Source organism: Ambystoma mexicanum, chromosome 4q, assembly GCF_040938575.1.
Source record: "Ambystoma mexicanum isolate Mex_15411 chromosome 4q, UKY_AmexF1_1, whole genome shotgun sequence".
Lineage (NCBI taxonomy): Eukaryota > Metazoa > Chordata > Amphibia > Caudata > Ambystomatidae > Ambystoma > Ambystoma mexicanum.
In genome coordinates, this window is record NC_090928.1 from 1,256,933,176 (window position 1) to 1,256,953,201 (window position 20,026).

At 42.8% G+C, this 20,026-nt stretch overlaps 1 protein-coding gene across 4 annotated transcripts in view; it reads left to right on the plus strand.

The window, feature by feature from the left end:
• SLC29A1 (solute carrier family 29 member 1 (Augustine blood group)) overlaps positions 1-20,026 on the plus strand; it is a 589,752-nt gene that overhangs the window by 289,992 nt on the left and 279,734 nt on the right. For 2 of the 4 annotated variants that reach the window (XM_069608852.1, XM_069608854.1), the window contains one exon: positions 11,525-11,629. In XM_069608852.1, the coding sequence (XP_069464953.1) occupies positions 11,601-11,629 (29 nt within the window). In that variant the 5' untranslated portion in view covers positions 11,525-11,600. The remainder of the gene's footprint in view (positions 1-11,524; positions 11,630-20,026) is intronic. The other 2 variants (XM_069608853.1, XM_069608855.1) reach the window with 1 other exon arrangement.

Genomic DNA, 20,026 nt, shown 5'->3' on the forward strand with positions numbered 1-20,026 from the left:
GACAGAAGGATATGGGGTCCAAAGAGTGTAATTAAAAAACATTCCATTGCATGGGACTAAATAAAAAACCATGAGCATGTAAACAAATTAGAATCGTTAAAAGAGTACTCTAATTTTCAATGCATTCTCCCCCAAAAAAAATACAACAATTCCCTGATCCTAAACATAGAAGGACATTCATGCAGATCTGAATGAGTAAGCTACCAGTGTTGGCCAACACAGGCCTATGGCATAAAGTCAGTAAAGAAAACAAACAGAATATGCAGAATGTGTAAAACATCTAACAAAATTGAAACTATAAGTCAAGCTATGAGAAAATATGATTATATATGGTATAAAGATTGGACAGAACTAAATCAAATGTGTGAAAACCAATTTTGGTTAAATGGAATTAAGGGACGTAGCCCAAAACGAGCCATTGCCTTTATTACAGTGTGGCACATATTTGAGAAAATAATTATTAAAGATGACTAAACTACTTTTCCCCAGATTGGTCAAAGAAGTTTCCTCCATCCCTCTCAAGGCTCACATGCGGCTGGTAAAAGGTATTAACTTACCATGCCTTCAACCCATGGAGGGGCAAGAAAGCAGCTGGACTAGCACGCTATCGGGGTATTTAAAAGTACCTGCACACCTTTCATTTCTAGAAGGAGGTGAGGGATATGTGATGCACTGTGTGAATGATGGTAGATCAACGTCTGGTAAATATATGGGGCTAATCTGCACACATTTTCCTACGCTCACTGCACGACATAGATTTGTGTACCCTGGGTGGACACAGCCTGCATGCGCAGTCCCTCCTGTCATATTTAATTGGGATATGACAGCTGGGAGTACACCATGTCATCTCAGAAGGGGGAGGGCCAAACCATCCTCCGGCCATGGCCAGCCTAATTAACTAACAAAGGCCCCATGGATCCACCCTGTCCTTTTGTTAGACCCTGCAGCTAGTGGCAGCGATTAACATACTAATAAAGTATACTTCAAACATGCAAAACATGGGGCCTGGCTGCAGAGGTTAACAAAGGAGACATGAAACCCCAACAACCTTTCCTATGCACTGTGTCAACCTGAAGCCAGCTCCCGCCCTTTGTATGGATTGACAGTGTAATGTCATGTCTGGGACTGCATGTATTGCAGTAGTCATCCACACAGGGGGACCCCATTTAGAAGGCAAGAGTATGTGGATTGACGGCGCCAGAAAGTCTGGTCTTGCCGCAGCTTCTGTACAGAATATAAGAAATTACAGTGTGCAGGAAGAGCGATAACGAAAAATGAAAATATAAGGTGTACAGGGGAACACAATCATATGCCTGACACTACAACTGTATTAATCAAAAAATCGATAAATGAAATAAAATAAATGTACAGGAAAATCGAAATGAAGCGACCAGCTTGCTAGTAAACAAAACATGAGAAAATGCCACTCCATGTAGCAGCCCAAATGCCAAACACGAAACTGATGAAAAGAAATGTCAATAGACAAAAGCAACAAAAGGAAAGCCTGCTGATGGCACCGCAAACATATATAGACATGCATGTACCGGAGAGTTTACTAAAAACTGACAAAGGGGAACAGTTTCTGTGGGCAACAATGGATATAAAAATGAGAAAATATAGATTTTTACTACTTCGACTAATTTATCACACCTAGGAGATTCATCAATATGGCACGGAGATGTAACTTTCAAATCATGTCCAACACCATTTCATCAGTTTTATAGTATTCACGGAACAATCAATGGAACAGTAATACCTTTAATTTATGTTTTAATGCCAGGGAAAACAGAGGAATTATATAGATGTGTATATACAAAAATCAAGGAATCATTGCCAGACAAATCGCCGAAAACAATAATCATGGATTTTGAACAAGGACAACTAAAAGCTTTTGAAAAAACGTACCCGGACACTCACATACAAGGGTGTTTCTTTCATTTCGGGCAATCATTATGGAAGAAAATACAAAAATTAGGGCTGAGAACAAAATACATAGAGGACAGTGAATTTCAACATCAAATCAAGAAAATATATGCATTGGCATTTGTGCAACAGGACAGTGTAATAACGTATTATGAGACATTGATTACAACACAGTATTTCACCAATCATGAAGAAGAATTATCTGATTTAATGGATTATATGGAAAATACATGGATAGGCCAACTAACAAGACAAGGCACAAGAAGAAGAGCAAAATACCCAATTAAAGTTTGGAACTGTCACAAATCGGTAAAAGAAAACTGGCCAAGAACTAACAACATACAGGAATAATGGCATAGCAAAATAAACAAGGAGTTCAATGTAAACAATCTGAATTTATGGCATTTCATAAATCACCTTAAAACAGAACAAACCTCTCAAGAAATAAAAATAGCACAAACAATTTCTCTGGAAAACACCCCTAAACACAAAAAAAAATACAGAGATTACGAGGAAAGAATAACTAGCATAGTCAACAGTTTTGAATCAATGGAAGCAATGCAGTACTTAGAAGCCATTTCATACAACTTAAAATGCTAGAATAAATAAAGAGAAACTCACCAAAAATCGCCAAATCTGTAGTCCAAATGATGTCACAAAAACCAGGAAACCGATAAAACACACATCCAAAACAGGTACAAACGATAATCCAAGTCTGAACTCCATACAAAAGTTTAATAAAACACCAATCCATGGGAAAAAAACCATACGAAAACAAACGAAACTCCGAATCCAAACTCCATGGGAAAGTAAAAAAAACAGCAATCCAGGGAAAAAAAACATACGAAAAAGAAATCCAAGAAAAAGGGCTCCAATCCAAAGCATCAATCCAGTGTAGAAATAATCCATTCAGGAAAGAAAAAATAATAATCCAAAAAAAGGACTATGTAGAAGAAATAAAACAAATCCATTAAAAAAGGGAGCGCGTACGGAAAGCAACCAGTCCAGGAGAAAGGAACTCGCAAAATGGCGACCATGCAAGTTTACGTAACGTAGGACATCATACGTTTGACGCTGAAGAATAAATAAACAAAAATTGTATTTACAAAAAGTAATCCAACCGTGCCATCTGCTGTTACAAAAGTAAACATGTTTAACAAAGTTTGCTAACGTTCAATATATATTTATTTTATGAAAAAATGCAATATTAGCGTTTATAATACATTAAATATTTATGAAATGTTATAAAATATATTTAACTGTCTGTTATTTAACAAAACATGTAAAACATAAACAAACATTATTAAAACCATTATTATTAAGACAAAATATAGTCATTTTTATTAATAAATGTATGGTTCGAAAATGCTGGAAAAGAATTCTCAAAAATGACTATTCAAACCTATTGTAATTCGATCAAATGTATTCTCAACTATTGTAGTCAATCCTTTTGATTTCGATACTATGACTGGACACCGGTTATGACCTCATGCATACAGGAGATTGTTGGTGGGGATCAAGGATTCGTCAATTAAGGTAGGCTTAGCCTACACCAATACCTGTTTTCCGTTTGGCTTTAAAAGAGGGTTGAGCCCCTCTTTTGGGCAGATCATCTGAAGACTTTGCAAGGAGTAGCAAGAAGAACTCATCATTGGCCTCTGGCTGACGGTACAGTCTGCCTTACATCTTCTGCCAGTGAAGGAAGTCCAGGACCTCCAAGAGGGAAGCAAGATCCCCCCCCCTAAACATCTCCCAGGGAACAGAGTGTGATACCGAATACAAAGGAACCTTTAGCAGCTCCTGATCCGGTACCCAGCCAGCCTCTAGCCACTCCAGAACCGGTACCCAGCCAGCACACAGCGTGCCCTGGTAGCTTCTGCAGCAAGCTTCCTAGGTGGGAAGTGCCAGAGAGTCTCTGAACCAAACCAAACCAAGGACAAGGCAGCTGCCTGCAACACGCTCCTCAGCTTTGAGCTGTCAACCTTAAAGGACGACACAAGCCCAGTGAAGAATCTAGGAGAAGTGCATCGACAGGCATCTATCTTAAAGGGCATTTTTGAGCCAGTCAAGCCCCTCACAGAAGCTGCTAAGCACCCTGAAACCGACTTGACCCTGTTGAGCACCAAGAACTCCTACAGCACAAGGTACATTGTGGTTCTGTTCCCCTGGTCCTTCTGTTGCTTTGTGTTGCAACCAAGTATTCTTGAACTATTGCGATTAATTACTATACCAACTACCCCCCTGTCAGTATCCAGAGTGCACTTCCTTTCCTTTTTTAAACTGTCTGTCCTCTGCATTCCTTTACAGGGTGGGTTGTATTGTGTAGTGTGCTAGAACTATCTGTTGTGAAAATAATAAAGTAGATACTTTTATACAACCTTGACTGGACAGTCCCTTTTATTATTGGGTAATAATTGTATTTTCGCTGTGTTGCAACTAACCAACGATCCACTACCTTTCGGAGATAAGCCTGCCGTTCCGTCCACGTTACCAAAATTGGACAAGGAGGTTTATAATTATCTTGTGTTTCCAATCTGTTCCGATCCCTTCTGGTGTACTAGAGGTGTGGGGCTGATTGATGGTTTAGAAACCGATATTCATTCCTTGACCATTGGTGCCCCGGAAGTTGATTCGTCACACTGTGTGACTAGCCAAGACAGGGCTGTAGTAATAGAGAAGGCTGAGATCTGCAGGAACTCTTCGAATGATGATTGAAAGCTGGGCGCGGGACCGCTCAGCACAGCTAGACGCCACAATGATTGATTTGTTTGTTTTTATGTGCCAGACCTATGCTCTTGCTGCTGTTTAGTTTTTAATTATGTCTAAGATTTTAATTTAGTTGGCAGGCATTTGTAGATCAGAATTGTGATTTTAAGTAGAAGCTTTTAACTTTTCATATTGTGACGCGTTATTTGCTCTCAAAGTAGCTCTCAGCTTCTGCTGTGCTTTTCTAACGTTACCTTGCTGTTGGCTATTAACGCTTGCCTTCGACTGAACTGCCAAGGCAGAAACACCAAAGAACTACAGTCCTCAGTGAAACTGTAGTTCTCTGGAGTATTTAGGTTCACGTCAGGCGCATAAGCGCAGGCGCGTAGGAGCCAGCTTGTTCCGGTTTGTTCTGAGAGTCAAGAGTCAGGCCACCATCCATTTCTTCACGTTAAGACACGAATATGGGTATTGCTGAAGTTCTGCATACCATAAATCTGGGGAGAATGAAACCAGCACCACCCAAAACTGACTTTGATTTGTCCGCAGAGCCCATCATTTCCAAACCTCAAATAGAGGAGGAGTTGACTAAAGTACCTGTGATGAGTCAGAGGGAGCTAAGGCACGTCAGGGTCAATTGAATAGTGAAAGGCCATTAAATCCATGTCTTACTGAGAAGAGTGAAATGAAGGGCTGATGTCATAAAAGGTCTTGGAGGGAGGGCCTTCCTGATGACAGACAAGCAAGTGCTCTAATGAGAGAAAGAGTGTGGTGCTTTACTTTAATACTGGACTTCTGATGTGTGATTGTTTTTGGATCTAGCAGGACGTGGAGAAGGGCGAAGAAGAGAGGGCCCCTTTGGAGGGAGAGACAGTTTATGAGTGGGCCTACTGATTAATCCTGTTGCCCAGAGTTAAGGCGAGGTACGCTCCTGTTGAGCACCTCGGGAAGTTGTGTTAAAGGATAAGCGTTAAAAAGTGAAGCGGAGAGAGAGCGAAGCGTTTGTATGCAAAGTTTCAAAATACAGACGACCCGAATAGCTGACTACTCGGTCGAGAGTAAGTGGCAGCCGGAGTGATCCGAAGATCGGCAGTGTACGGGTGGGCCCAGTCAAGGCTGTCGCCAAGGCAGAGCTAGAGGTGATCAAACAGCTGGGGAAGAGTGGCGAGGTGACGTGTAGCCAAACCGACACGTCTGATGGAGGTTCTGTCATCCGAGACGCTCCCGCAGCTCTCGGATCAACTGAGCAGAGAAGCTGCGAGTGGCTCTAGCCCCCACCGTTGCGGGGGGCGGGGCTTGGGTTACGAGCGAACAGCCAAGCCTCCAAGACCTACAGCTGGGAGCAGAGGGCGTCGCCTGAAACCTCTGCAGGACATAAGCTGACAGAACGTTATTTGAGGAGACGTCACACCGACCAGCGGATGAAGGTGCACCGATACGGTATGAAGAAGTGAGAAGTTATGAGTTTGAACGAATCGATGGGAAACGGGCTCAAAGGTTCAATATTACGGCAGTGAAGCAGATTAATGGGGAAAGGGTTACACCGCGGAGCACAAAGACTTTATGAATGGTACTTTGCCTGAAGGTTATGATACGTGGAAAGGAACATATAAGCTACCTTATCTAATAATAACTCAAAGGATATATTTGTTGGACAAGTTATTACTGGGAAAGTACGAAAGACTCTCAGAAGACAATTCTACTCCTTGAAAGTCTAAAAGTCAACCAAGAAAGGGGAAGAGTCTTTGTACATGGGAATTGTTGGTTTAAAGGACAGTGTTGCAGTACAAAGGAAAGCCGTCGGAGAAAGTATCCTTCCAGAAAAGTTCCATTGAGATGTTGAATCGTACTATATTAAAGTTATATGAAAAAGAAAGAGGCTAATTAGTAAAAACAGTTTAACTGAAAACGTAGTGTGTTTGACTCTTTTCTAACCGCTCTATCACAGTACCACACAGGGACAACCTTGGGGCTTGCTGTATTATAGGCACCCCAGTTCATACATGTGATGTTTTATCTACTTCTATCACTGTGCTCCCATGTGAGGTTGCTTTTAAGGCCCACATGGTGAGGACGGTACCAGAAGTATTACTTCACCATAATCAAATTCATCATCAAACATTGGATTCTACGCCTATCCAGTCATTATATCATCTAGGCCCAATCCAATAACTTTTTCTACCCTCAATAAGGTCCATACGCAACATTGCACTTTAGAATATATGCTATTAAATACTCTGTCATTCCTCAAACATGCCACAGAAGTGGCAGCTATCATTGAAGAATATAATTTAGAGATCTGTGCCCTCACAGAGACATGGGACCATGAAGCAGCCAACCCGGCATTGGAGCTGGCTCTTCCGGAAGGTTTCTACATGATTAGGCAGGGTAGAACCCAGAATAGAGGGGGGGTGTATCCCTTATCATTAGATCGGAGCTCAAAACCTGGGAAAGAAAGATCAACACCATCCCAGGCACAGAACTCCTCATGGTAAAAGTAGCCATCAGCGCAGAAACCACACTCAATATTATCCTATTGTATAGAGCCCCCTCACCAGACCCAACTTTCCCAGCCATACTGAATAGTCTCTTATTATCCTTTTTGGAACCTAACACCAAACGTATACTGCTTGGAGACTTTAATCTCTGGTTGGGGTGCACCACAGATGCCATTGTAAAAGTGATGGAGAGTACACTCGATTCATTGGGTCTTTCCCGTCATATCAGAGTCCCTACTCACATCAAAGGACACACCTTGGACTGGGTTTCCTCCCTGAACCTAACCAACATAGAGATTAAGCCTTGCCCCTGGTCCGACCATTCATGCATATGCTTTCAGGTAAAGACTGATTACTTCAATAAATAAATCACTCAGCCTAAGGTGTCACTAGCTTTTAAAAATCGCAAAAACCTGAATCTAACCACTCTTATTGATTGGGCTTCTGCCCTTAATAGCAAAATCAGTACTAAAGGTAATATAGAAGAAATCTCATTTAATCTAGTGAACTCTCTTGGTTCAGCTACAGAGAAATTCGAGCCAGTTAAAATAAAAACCCAACCTTTAATGTTGAGAAACTCTGAGTTTAATAATGATCTTAAGGAACTCAAATCCAATCAAATCAAGCACTTCCTTGCCTGGCTGCAACTTAGAGAACCACTCAGCCTAGTAGCCCACAAAAGAGTTGCAGCCAAGTATAAATTAGCTGTATTTACAGCTAAAAAAGAGTCACTTAGTACAAGAATAGTGAACGCCAAATCTGAAAGCAAAGAACTTTTTAACATTTTAAAGGAGCAATCGCACACACCTGGCCCCACACAAGATCCCATTCTCAAAAACGAGTCTTGGTGCACAGAAATTCAGCAGGCTCTGTTTAATAAATTGGAAAAAATTAGACGGGTCACCGAGGAAAGAAAACTCACTTTGACTGAACAAGAATTAAAAGATAATGTACACACTCCTGTAACTAAGGATAAGGAGCAGCCTATTTTCAACTTGCAGCCGATCTCGTTAGAAGATTTGGCCAAAACCATCACCCAACTTAAAAGTACGAGCTGCAGGGGGACCCTTGCTCCTCTATCATGATAAAGGAGTACTCCCCCCATTCTCATTCCAGCATTGACCAAATTCCTAAATGTCTTTTACTCTTAATAGGGTTCCAGATGACATTAAAAATGCCTGGATTACACCACTCCTGAAGAAGCCTAACCTCTTTCCACATACTCCATCTAATTACAGACCTATTACAAATACCACCTTTCTGTTAAAAACCTTGGACAGAGTGGCTTACAATCAAATCTCAATATTTTTAGAGCAGTATCATATTCTTCATAACTATCAATCAGGCTTTCAAATTAATCACAGAACTGAGACGGCTCTCCCGGCCTTACAATCTCATCTCCTTCAGAGAATGGATAAGGGGCAAATGTCCCTACTTATGATTTTCGACCTTTCAGCAGCCTTTGACCTGGTGGACCATACCATTCTGTCCACCAGGAACAATGCCAAGTTTTCTCCGGCGGCGACCAAATGGATCTCCTCATTCTTTTCTTAAAGGGTAGGCAAGTAAGGGTTGCAAGCGATCTCGCAGAAGCCAAACCCACAACCCTCATGTATGGAGTCCCGCAGGGAGCATGTGTGTCTCCATGCTTCTATAATATTTTTATGATCCCATTATTTCAGATGATTGAACAGAAAGGGATCATATTTGCGAATTACGCTGACGATACACAATGCGTCATACCCATGTCTGGTTCACACCAGGAGGACGAAATACTAATTAATTAAATCTATCAAAAGATTCAACACTGGATGGTGGCCAATGGTTTGGCCATCAACAGTTCAAAAACGGAGCTTCTATTAGTTGGGTCAGAGATTAAACTTGAGATATTGGGACCGATATACAACAATTTCAACATAGACAATTGTAACATTGAGGTCATGAGTAAGGTGAAGACCTTGGCCATCTACTTAGACAAAAACCTGAATATGAAAGCCCAGGTTAATTTGATTTCCTCCTCTTCTTATTTTATTAAACTGTTTCACCATCTAAGACCCTTCATCTCTGAAAAAAAAATCAGAGACACTAGCCAGGGCCATAATAGGATCCAAACTGGACTACTGTAGCCTTTTGGTGGGCATTCCCCTATCTGACTTCCACTGTCTCCAGGTAATCCAAAATGGAGAACTGAGGGTTGTTAAATGCCTTAAGAAAAGAGATCATGTATCAGAAGCAAGAAGAAGTTTCCACTGGCTCCCGATTCAGGCCAGGGTCTCCTTCAGGTTACTTCTTATTACCCACAAATGCATGCAGGGCCAAATGCCCGCCTACCTCAAAGAAGCCATCATAATAAAGCACAGCTCCAGATCTCAGATCAGATGATTCCAATCTTCTCATCATCACTTGATGCAAGACCAAGAAGGCAAGGAATGGTGCCTTTGGTTTAGCGGCCCCCCTGGCATGCAATGCCTTAATGCCCTCACTGAGAACCATATCATCCACAGAGGTTTTCAAGAACAAGCTTAAGACAGTGCTTTTCTCCTAAACCTTTCCCTCCTTACGAAACTTCCTGAAGCCCACCTTTGAGATTATTCTTTTGCCCCTGTGATCATCTGCCTTTCTCTGACATATGTGTTTTGTTTAGTTCAATGTATGTACGTTAGTGCACGTAAGCCTTTGGGTACCAGGTACACTCTATAAATACATAAACATAAACAATGCATTCAGGGTAGCATCCAAGCTCAAAGCCACAGGATCTCCAGATTTGCCTGCTGTTGCAGTCAAGTGCCCTTGGGCTTGTGTCAATAATGTCATGCTAAGTGTTAAATAACAGAGTGACTACGCTAAATATATGAAGGAGGAGTGCCCAGGGATCAGCCTGTCACTGCAGCCCTGCAATTTGCATGGCTGGGGGTCCCCAATGTTCTTAAGTGGAAGAGTGTGCCTTTATCTCTGTTGCAGCTGACCTCCCTGCTAAATATCCTCCTGTCTGAATACCTATGTCCTATTGCCCTTTCTTAAACGTGTCCCATAACCCACTCCAGCATCACTGCTCTTTCTAGCTGTGTACTTACATCGCTTGAATCTGCAGTGCATTGAGAGTAACCTTCCCCATACCTTGCCTCTTAATACCTTCCTGCTACTGCGCCCTGCATTCCACCATCTCTGTGTATTCACCTATCCCCTTGCAACCAATTCATCACATGTATATGTCGTGTAGCCTCTCTATGGCACTGTGCCCTGTAAACCCCACCTCTACACAGCGGTCTCCTATAAATCCCTCATACCACAGAGCTCTGCAATCCTCCCCACCTGTGTAGTGATGCTCTCTGACCCTGACATACAAGAGTGCTCTATAACTCACTCACTCCCACTATCCCGTGAACATAACTGCTAATTCCTATTGTTTAGGAATGAATGTGATAACCAGATTCTTTCACATAACTTCCCAAACACTGACCCTATTTTATTTTATTCAAACGTTTGTGCAGCGCGGGCCCTACCTATAGGGTCTTCATGTGCTTTACAAAGTGCAAAAGTAGGAGGTAAAAAAGAAGTTACAATGCTTTCACAGCTGTATGGGAGGGCCAGGAATGTAAAGGACAGTGGGGTCTGGCCGGATTAGGTGGCGATATTTCTTCATGCATTTTTATTTATCCAACAAACGTAATTACATAACATTTCAACTTAAAATCTTTTTCTAAAATCGTGACACATTTGGGATATATTGTCCAAAAATATCAAATCATATTCAGCTACAGTCAGGAAAGCTCACACCCATTCCTCTACTCTAACTCTATTCATCCACCCATCCATCCACTATTCCACTCGGCCATCTATACACTCACCCATCCATCTGCCAATTCATCCACTCACCCACCTGCCCACTGATCCCCTCGCTAAGTCTTCCACCCACTCATCCACTAACCCAACACCTGCATATCCTTCGCTAGGCACTCCCTCAGCTATTCACCCAAACACCCATTCGCCATCGCCCATAGTTATTAATAACAAGACAGACACACAGGTTTTGCCATGTTTAAGGCTATTACTTCTACTGCTGGTAATGTGTTCTATGAATACCCTTTCCTTTCTATGTAGATCTCTGTAGAGTTACTTATGACGAGGTTTATTTCATGGCTTTGGTTGCAGAATGGCATGTCTACTGAAGGTAATCACTGATGCCATATTGTACGATAAAGGGAAACAAAGTAGCTTTGTGCTGTATGTGTATTTGTGTTGAAAATCTGCTGTACATTCAAAAGGTTTCTCCTTTTGCTGTGGGGGTACAGTAGGTCTTAATGGGAAGTGTTTCGGTCGACAGGTGATATAATAAGTGTTATTGACCTCAGGTCATTATATTTACTGACATGTATGTCTGTTTATTCTTTTCTCAGAAAGACAGCCAAAGAAAATCTCCAAACGTAACACCAGAAGAAGTATACAAGAAGTCCTCAATTTACAACTGTAGCCATGACAGCTGGTGCTGCACCTCCGGACAGGTGACCATGTTCATGTTTCCTTTTTTAATCACTGGTTTCCACTTCCTACTGGTCTTTCTTCACCTTTCAGTTGTCCGGTTTACTGTTGTTGACCTGTCTATGTTGTCTGTCTTGTGAGTCTGCCTGAAGTCTTCTGACTTTACATCATCTACGTTCAGTCATCAGAGGTTGAGTTTAAGCTGGTAACCTTTTGATGACCACATGGTGAGTTTAGACCTTGTGATGCTTACTACTTAATCATTGCGAAGGGGCTTTGGACTTAGCCTGTCCTCAGGATTACCCAATGCTAAAAAGGGTATGAAACGCAAGGCAATTTGCCATAGTCTTGTTAGTTTTGAGCCCTCCTGGTCTCCCTGGGTTCTTTACGGAGGACTGTGGCCTTAATGGTCCTGGCCGATTCACTTTGCTGTCCATGAAATGCTTGCCTAGGTGTTTATTCTTCTAGTTCTTCATACAAAATGGTGGCTAGTGTTCAAGGGTTTTCTTTCTATTCTCCATGGAAGCTGAGGTTGCTTGTCGTGGTCGTTGCTCATGGTTCTGCAGTTCCTGGTCTTGCAGTTACTTTTGTTATCCAAAGAAAACTGTAGATGATTCTCTGGTGTTTACTTTGGGTTTCCTTTTAAGATTGTGCTTACTGGTTGTAAATATATCTCTTGGTTCTCTATTGCCACCTGTGTTTACACTGCTTGGGCGTTTCTCTTTGTTCAACATGGAAGTTACGATTGCTGACCTTTCCCTTGGTGTTTCTCCTAATTCTGTGGATGGTGGTCTTGGGTTTCCTTTCAGTGACCATGAAAAACTGTGAATGGTGTTCCTCTCTTTTATTTGGTCTTCTTTTTAAGCCTGTGCCTGCTGGTCGTGAATATCTCTCCTGGTTCTCCATGGAATATTGCAGTTACTTATAACTTATATTTTCTTGGAGAACTGATTTTTTCTTCTTCATCCAAGGAAGGATGTGGATGCTAGTCTTTGTGTATCTCTTGGTTCTCCATTGAAGGTTGAGGGTGAATGGACTTTGGGCCTCATCACGGGTCTGGCGGTATCCCTGCAGTAATACTGCTGGGATACTGCCAGAGCAAATAGTGTTACTGCTACTCGGTCCAGCGCTATTTGAGCTGGATCTCGAATAGCAGGGTAACGGTTATTGCCCATTGGGTCGATTGGACACAATGGGGCGCTAATAGCGCTGAAAATGGGCGCATCCTTAAATGTGCTGGTGATAGCGTTACCACCGCATTTAAGGGCTTCCGCCCAACCCATGGTTAGGCCCTTTGTGTTTTCTAGGCTTTCCCATTAAACGCTGTGATTGGTGGTCCTAGTGGTTTATTTGGTACTCTTTGGTAAATATAGTTGCAGTCTTCGTTCTCTCTTTATTTGTCTATTGTAGACATGAATCAACAAAGAAGACCAAGGCTGTTATAACATTGCAATTAACTTAATTTCACTTTTTACCAGCTTCGGATGACCGAGAACTAATAAACCAATGTGTTTTATCCACAACTCCCAACTCAAGTTCCCTTCCTCTCGGGTCATCTAAATTGACCTCCTGTGACGGATTCTCTGAAGCATTTCAAATTACTTTTTGGAAATAATGAATCGTTCCAAATGAGAATGTCCTTGTGGAAGTGGACACAATACTTTCACTTACCCGTCACTGATGAAATTAAAAAATAAATAAATACAAGTCTCTCTCCAGTTACAGCTATTGCAGCCTCTGTGTTCTGTTTCACAAAAAGTTTCACAACTGAAAGCTTCTACTGATATAGCTAACAAGGGTTAATTGTGCAACCCCAACACTGTCTCTGGGGCATTCTCACTGGCTCTCCTTCTTGTCTCATGCTAATAAAGTGATATGACCACCTCTGGTCCTTATTTTAGTCCGTGCAGGTGCCTCTGTGTCTCCTTACTGAGCTGCAGATACAGGCAGAACCTCTCAACCTCGAGGTCAGAGCAAACTGGGGTTGGCTTCCCCAGTTTCTATAGGTGAAATTGAGAGGTCCCTATCTGCTCCCTTCCTTAGGATTGAGTTCTCCCTTCTCTGTCACCTCTCTATTCCTCCTCTGCTCCTCCTCACCACCATGGAACGTGCTCCTTTCTCTTCCTACAGTGGGCTTAACCCTTTCAGATGGTATGTCATCACTACCCTCTGCTTGGGCTTAGTATCCCTGCTGTATCCTTTCTGCTCTTGCTAGCTACCACCTCGCTAGCATTCCTTCTTTTCTTCCTACTTCTCAAGATGACTTCCACCAACCACCTCCTAAGGACCTTTGCCAACTACCTTGTGATCACTTATACCAATTACCACCTGCTGACTTCCCACCTCCTTCAGATAATATCCACCAAGGATCACCCGCTGACTTCCCACCTCCTCCAGATGCCATCCACTAGGCACCACCTGCTGACTTCCAACCTTCTCCAGATGCCATCCACCAGGCACCACCTGCTGACTTCCAACCTTCTCCAGATGATATCCACCAAGGACCACCTGCTGACTTCCCACCTCCTCCAGAAGCCATCAACCAGGCACCACCTGCTGAATTCCAACCTTCTCCAGATGATATCCACCAAGGACCATCTGCTGATTTCCCACCTCCTCCAGATGCCATCCACCAGGCACCACCTGCTGACTTCCAACCTTCTCCAGATGACATTCACAAATCACATTCCTTCTCCCTTTTTCCCTCCTTTCTCTTTGACGGTTCTCCCCCTTTTGCCACCAGCTTCCTCTTCTCTGTCCCTTATCTCTTCAAGCCTCTGCCACCACCCCCATCCCCAAATTGCTCCGAACTCTCAACAGTCTTTTTCTCCAAACACCACACAACTCCCGTTCTTGGGACAGTCATTTTATCTTTGCGCGCCTTCCACCCTGTAGCCAGTTTAAGGGCCTACACATGTGCACCGTTATTTCTGCTGGCGTGTGATTGATTATGGGGGAATTGCTAATCCTCCCCCAGTTGAAGTGTACGTTTTAGCAAGGGACTTGAGTGAAGGCTGTACTGTGGCTTTAAAAGCTGGTCAGCCACCTTGGATTCCTCGTTCCTGTCTGTCTGCCCCTGTGTGCCAGCGTCCACAGGACGCAACCGCCCACACAGTGAGTGTACTATCTTTAACTGACCTATGACTGTCCTTGACCCATGATGGGGGCTAAGTGAAGCTAAGGCCAGCGTATCCTCCTCGTGCCTTCCTTAGGTCCATCATCCACTTGCTCAGGGAGGGCCACGCCACTCATGGTCATCCCACTAAATGTTCCCAGAATAAGGCAAGGGACTTTTCAAAGGTCCTTCATTAAGGGTTGTGGTTGGAGATGTGTGTTGTTTGTTTCATCGTCAATTGAAGTGTATAGATAATGTTTTTGTTTGGTCCTTCATCGAAGGTTGGGGTTACTGGTTTGTTATATGTTTGGTTGGGTCTCCATTGAAGGGTGGGGATGCTGGCCTTGGTTTATTGTTTGGTTTTTCATGGAAGGCTTCTGGAGTCTCGTGGAAGCTGTTGTCATTCTTGTTTTCACTGCTGTCCTTGTGATTGTCTCCTCGGGAGGTTGCAGATTTGTTGTTGTGGAATGTCTTAGATCTCTATGCCTGTGCCTCACTTCTTAGTGGTGTGCATTACAGATGTTGACCATTGAGTGCTGTATGAGACTTGATACAAGTGAGCGCAGGAAGATGCACTGTGTGGGGAATGCTTACCGGTTGGCAATCCTGCTTATGGTCAGCAAACTAGTCTGGGAATCTTTTAAATCATACAGTGCTTAGTTCTATCCATAACTACGGCAACGTTGGAGCCGTGCAAATGTTTGGTGGGATATTATTTCACAACGCTTGTGCGTAACAATAAAGGACTGATTCCTATGGGCTTTTTCCAGCATTTTTTGGATTCTACGTTGACCTCCAGAAACGATTATCAGTTTAGCTAGGTTAGGTGGTCTTCAGTTGACATTGATGTCAAGCAACAACAGAAGCCTTGATGTTGTTCCCATGCACTCTGAATGTGCAGTAACCTCTTCCTTACATTTCAATGAATGCTCTATTGTTGTTTTTAAGATATTTATTTTGTAAATATTCAATTCATTGAAAAATATGAATACATTTGATTATTTTCCAGAAAAAATAAGATTCTAAATGTACATGTTTTACATACTTTGTATTTTAGATATTACAAATATAATTCCATATAAATTTGGGATTTCTCTCAACTGACAAGCTTCTTTTCTTCTAGTATTCAGTACCAATTAAATACATCCCAACACGTTCTGAATATCAAAAGATTCTTCTTCAGCAGAGTTGTCCACTATAATTTTCCTCTTTACACATGTATTTACAGTCCCTATAATAGGAACTATATTGCATATATTTCTTCATTTAAGATCTCTCTATTAAAGATTATTATGTTGTCTTCCGACCTTCTCTTTAATGTCTTACAATGACCTTTTTATTTTTATTACCTTTGTGTTTATATTGCCACAGCTATCACGATGTCCATCCCGTAAAATCAGTGAATTGAATATTTCCATAATGAATAGCTTAAAAACGGCACTAAAAAATTGTAAGTTGAGCAAGAGGTTACTCCTCGTATAGAGTGCAGGGGAACAATGCCAGGGATTCTGTGGTTGCTTGATCTTGATTTTATTTAGTTTTTTTGCTCGTAGACTTTTTTCTCCTGGCACCAAGTCTCTGTATATGATAGGTTAAAGTATAATTTTCGAATGACTTTAAATGGGGAGTATTTTCTTAAGTTGAGATTGCCTTTAAGATGATACAGGCCGCTTTGAAGGTGATCTGTGCCGGTATCGGTAGGTGTAGTCCATGAGCGTAAAAAGATATCCTTAAATTTCCTGATACCGGTCATTAGCCGTGTGGCAGCATGTTGTACTACTTTTAGTGGTGCGAGGGCTGAGTCAATGACCCCAGCCAAGAACGTAGGTGGGGGAAATGCACTCTTGGCTGGGATCATTGACTCAGCCCAGAGTGCATTTCCCCCACCTACGTTCGGTAGCAGAAACGATTGAACAGCTGTCCTGAAGTTCAGGATTTGGAGTAAGATTTCTATTTTGGAGTGTTGTGATACTTGGTACCAGGCTGCGTTGTTTTCTTGTCAATATGCTAAATGATAAATCAATGGTAAAGTCTCTGGGCTGGAATTGGCATAAAACCTTGAAAGATACTGTCCACTAGTTATCAGTGAGCAAGCAATTGCCTGGCTGGGCTTCCAAGTGGCATATTTTGGTGTGGTGTGGTAGAGTTTCAGATATAGGCTCATCATCTATGATTGAATTAGTCTTGCACAGTGTTTTATCTGTGCAATGCTCTTGTGTTGAGTCCCTCTCCCCTCTTTCCCTCTTGCTCTCACTTTCTCTCGATGTGAGTGAGTCTACATTCTGCATCAATAGTTGGTCAGTCCCAGGCCCTCATTTCCTCCAAGGTAGACACACCCCTTTAACTGGTTGAAAAAAGTTGATTGAGCTTTCCGAGCTTGACTGATGATGAGGCAGAACCGAAGTTCTGCTCCCATGCTGCACCCAACGGAGACAATCCCACCAGATCATGCAGGATCATTTGGCAGAAAAAAAACAACCAGGGGATCTGATTGGGAGTAACAAATAGCCTTAAGTGTTAAGGTAACTGTTTTAGCACCCAAAAACACTTTCAGGAAAAGACATTTCTTTGAATCTTGCTTCTTTTTACAATAAATGTGTAAACTACCAGAATCCCTAAGCGGAAGAACACCCTTCAGATCATTTTCAAAAACAAACTTACTTTTTACATTGTTTGGGCTAACCCAAAAATCACCACTAGATCTACAAAAACCATGTGGACACACTTCTTGCAAAGTCAATAAAAGGAATATAGGGCTCTTGTGCCCTAAGGAAATAGTTCCTCCATGAAATGTTAATGGAATGAAAGTAGATGCGGTTCAGCCATGCTACTAAAATCGGTTTGCCCACTAAGAGACAAACTGTAGGAGCGCTCCTTGTAGATATAGGGCAGCTCTCCTTTTTCTTTCCCTATTAGATAGGCGGTCCATCACCTCTTACTAGGGACAGACACCCCACGCAGGGGAAAGGGTGTTCTTCCGCTTAGGGATTCTGGTAGTTTACACATTTATTATAAAAAGGATCATTTGGCCGACGACGAATGGGTGGCAGCCATCATCGTAAAATAATGGGTCAAGGAATAGGAGCCATGCTCAATGAGTATATGTCATTGTCTCCATGAACATATGAAGATGGTTGGTTCACTCACGCCGGGACAGACACTGCTTGATATTGATATGTGCCTGGATTGCGATGAACATGGCAGAAAGACTTTGAGCCGTCCGCAGATTTTGAAAATAGACTATCAGTCGAGGTAAGTAGCAGAGGGAGTAGACCAGTGCTGAGTGGTTCACCCTTCATTTGAATACAAGTGAGACCATAGCTGCTGACCGCTGTCACTGAATTTGAAAAGATACCTATCGACAGGGGAGTTGCTAGGTCTGGAAAAGACCCGGGGCTAAGCTGATGTTGGAACTGTTGGGACTTGGGGCTAGCTAGTCTTTTGGCTGTAGCTCTTGAGATTCTATCCAGGCTACAACCAAAAGATCAGGGGCTATAGCCCCCTTAGCCCCCCCCTAGCAACGCCCCGGCCTATCGAGCATTGCTTGGGGACAGAAAGATCCATTAGCTGGATGAGAGCTTAACAGGGTTCCTGATATGGCGTATTCCCCACATTACTACTGTGCTGATAGATTGCATACTCATGCAGACAGCTGTTACACATTGACAACAATAACTACACCTGTGCAGTTCCTAGGGTTTCTCACCTGGTTGCTCAGCTTTGTCTTTTTTACAAGGCAAAGGGATCAGCGAAGGGGCATGTAGGATAAGTCTGGAAATTAGGCCGTTCAATCGCAGCACTCCAGTCTCCATGTCAGGTAGGATGCCCATAGAATGCACGCTTCTGGTGTCCCATCATTCAAGCACCAATCTCTATGGAGCTGCCAGATGAGATAGCCATGAAAGAGTGAGTGAGAGCTAAAAAGCAGCCTCAGAGAAGGTCAGAGGAATAAATCAGAAATCCAAGACGGCAGACAGACTAAATATAGGCTTCTTCCAACTCTCTAGCGCCACCATGAGCAGGAGGGAACAAGATATGAATGCAGACTGCCCCAATTGCTGAGTGTGGCTATCTGTTATAAGCATGATACAGGGACTGTGGAGGCGCGCAAGCTATTAGAGGCAAGCAGGAGAGGAGGATTCAGGAGCAGGTGGTGAGCGTCTGGAGAGTTGGTAACATCAGGGAGAGGTGGGGACAATCTGGAGGAGGTAGCTGTACTAAGAAGAGGTGTAAGAGTCTTTAGGAGGCGTAACATCTGGTGGAGATGGTGAAGATTTGCAGGAGGCAATGATAGCAGGAGGAGGTGGTAAGTATCGGGAGAAGGTGGTAGCAATAAGAGGAGGTGGTGAACCAAGGAGTATGTCCTATTAAATGGAGAAGGGGGTGACAAAGACAGCAAGAGGGGAAGGTTCCAGCAGGTTAGGTCGGCCGTAGGCAGGGCCAGACAGTGGGAGAAGGAACCCACCAGAGATAGGAAGGTTACTGTCAGATCAGTGAAAAAAGGGCAACAGCCATTCAGGTGCACAACCTAGAAGTAGTAGACGGGGTCTGGGTCTAAAGAATGGTAGTGGGAACTCCTGGCTCAATCAAACCATTAATAAAAACTAAAATTACATCTGCTGCTTTAGACGATGCAGAAAAGACATCAAGAAGGAACTTCAGGAACCACATTCTGATCTGGCCTTGGGGAGGAGCCTTGGTGCTAGATAGATAGCTGCTGGTACAGGACCCAGAAAGCCCACATCTAGCTAGCCCACAAGTATTTGCCACTACACTGGCACGTCATCCTGGGACGAGAGGACTTATTATTGAGGTTGAGAGAATTGGTTTGGCTCAGACATTTCTGTTTACGTCTTTGACTTTTGTGTTGAAAATAATGACTGTTGACCATATATCTTCTAGTGTCCTTACTTATTTTTGTCAACTGTGTAACATTTGCCTAATTCTCACTGAAGACTGCAACAGTATGTTGGATGTGTTGTCTTAAGGTGTCAATATTGCCAGCAGGGCAGGTGTACTGTAAGTGTCCCATTTTGTCCCTGGGTTATTTCCCTCACCCAGACAGTGTTTTAGATTTACATGCTGGTGGCAGCTATTTTACATTTATGGGCTGCATGGCGGGGTAGACCTTTTTTACTGCATTGGTAGCTATTTGATCCTCGATAAGTAGCAAAATGGCTACCAACTGGTTTCCAAGTACTGTGATCTGGCTATTTCCTTTTTGGTCTTTGTTTGTTGTTTTTCACAGTAGGAACAGACATTTTAGCCATTATGACTACTTGAACTTTGAGATAGAGCTCACAAA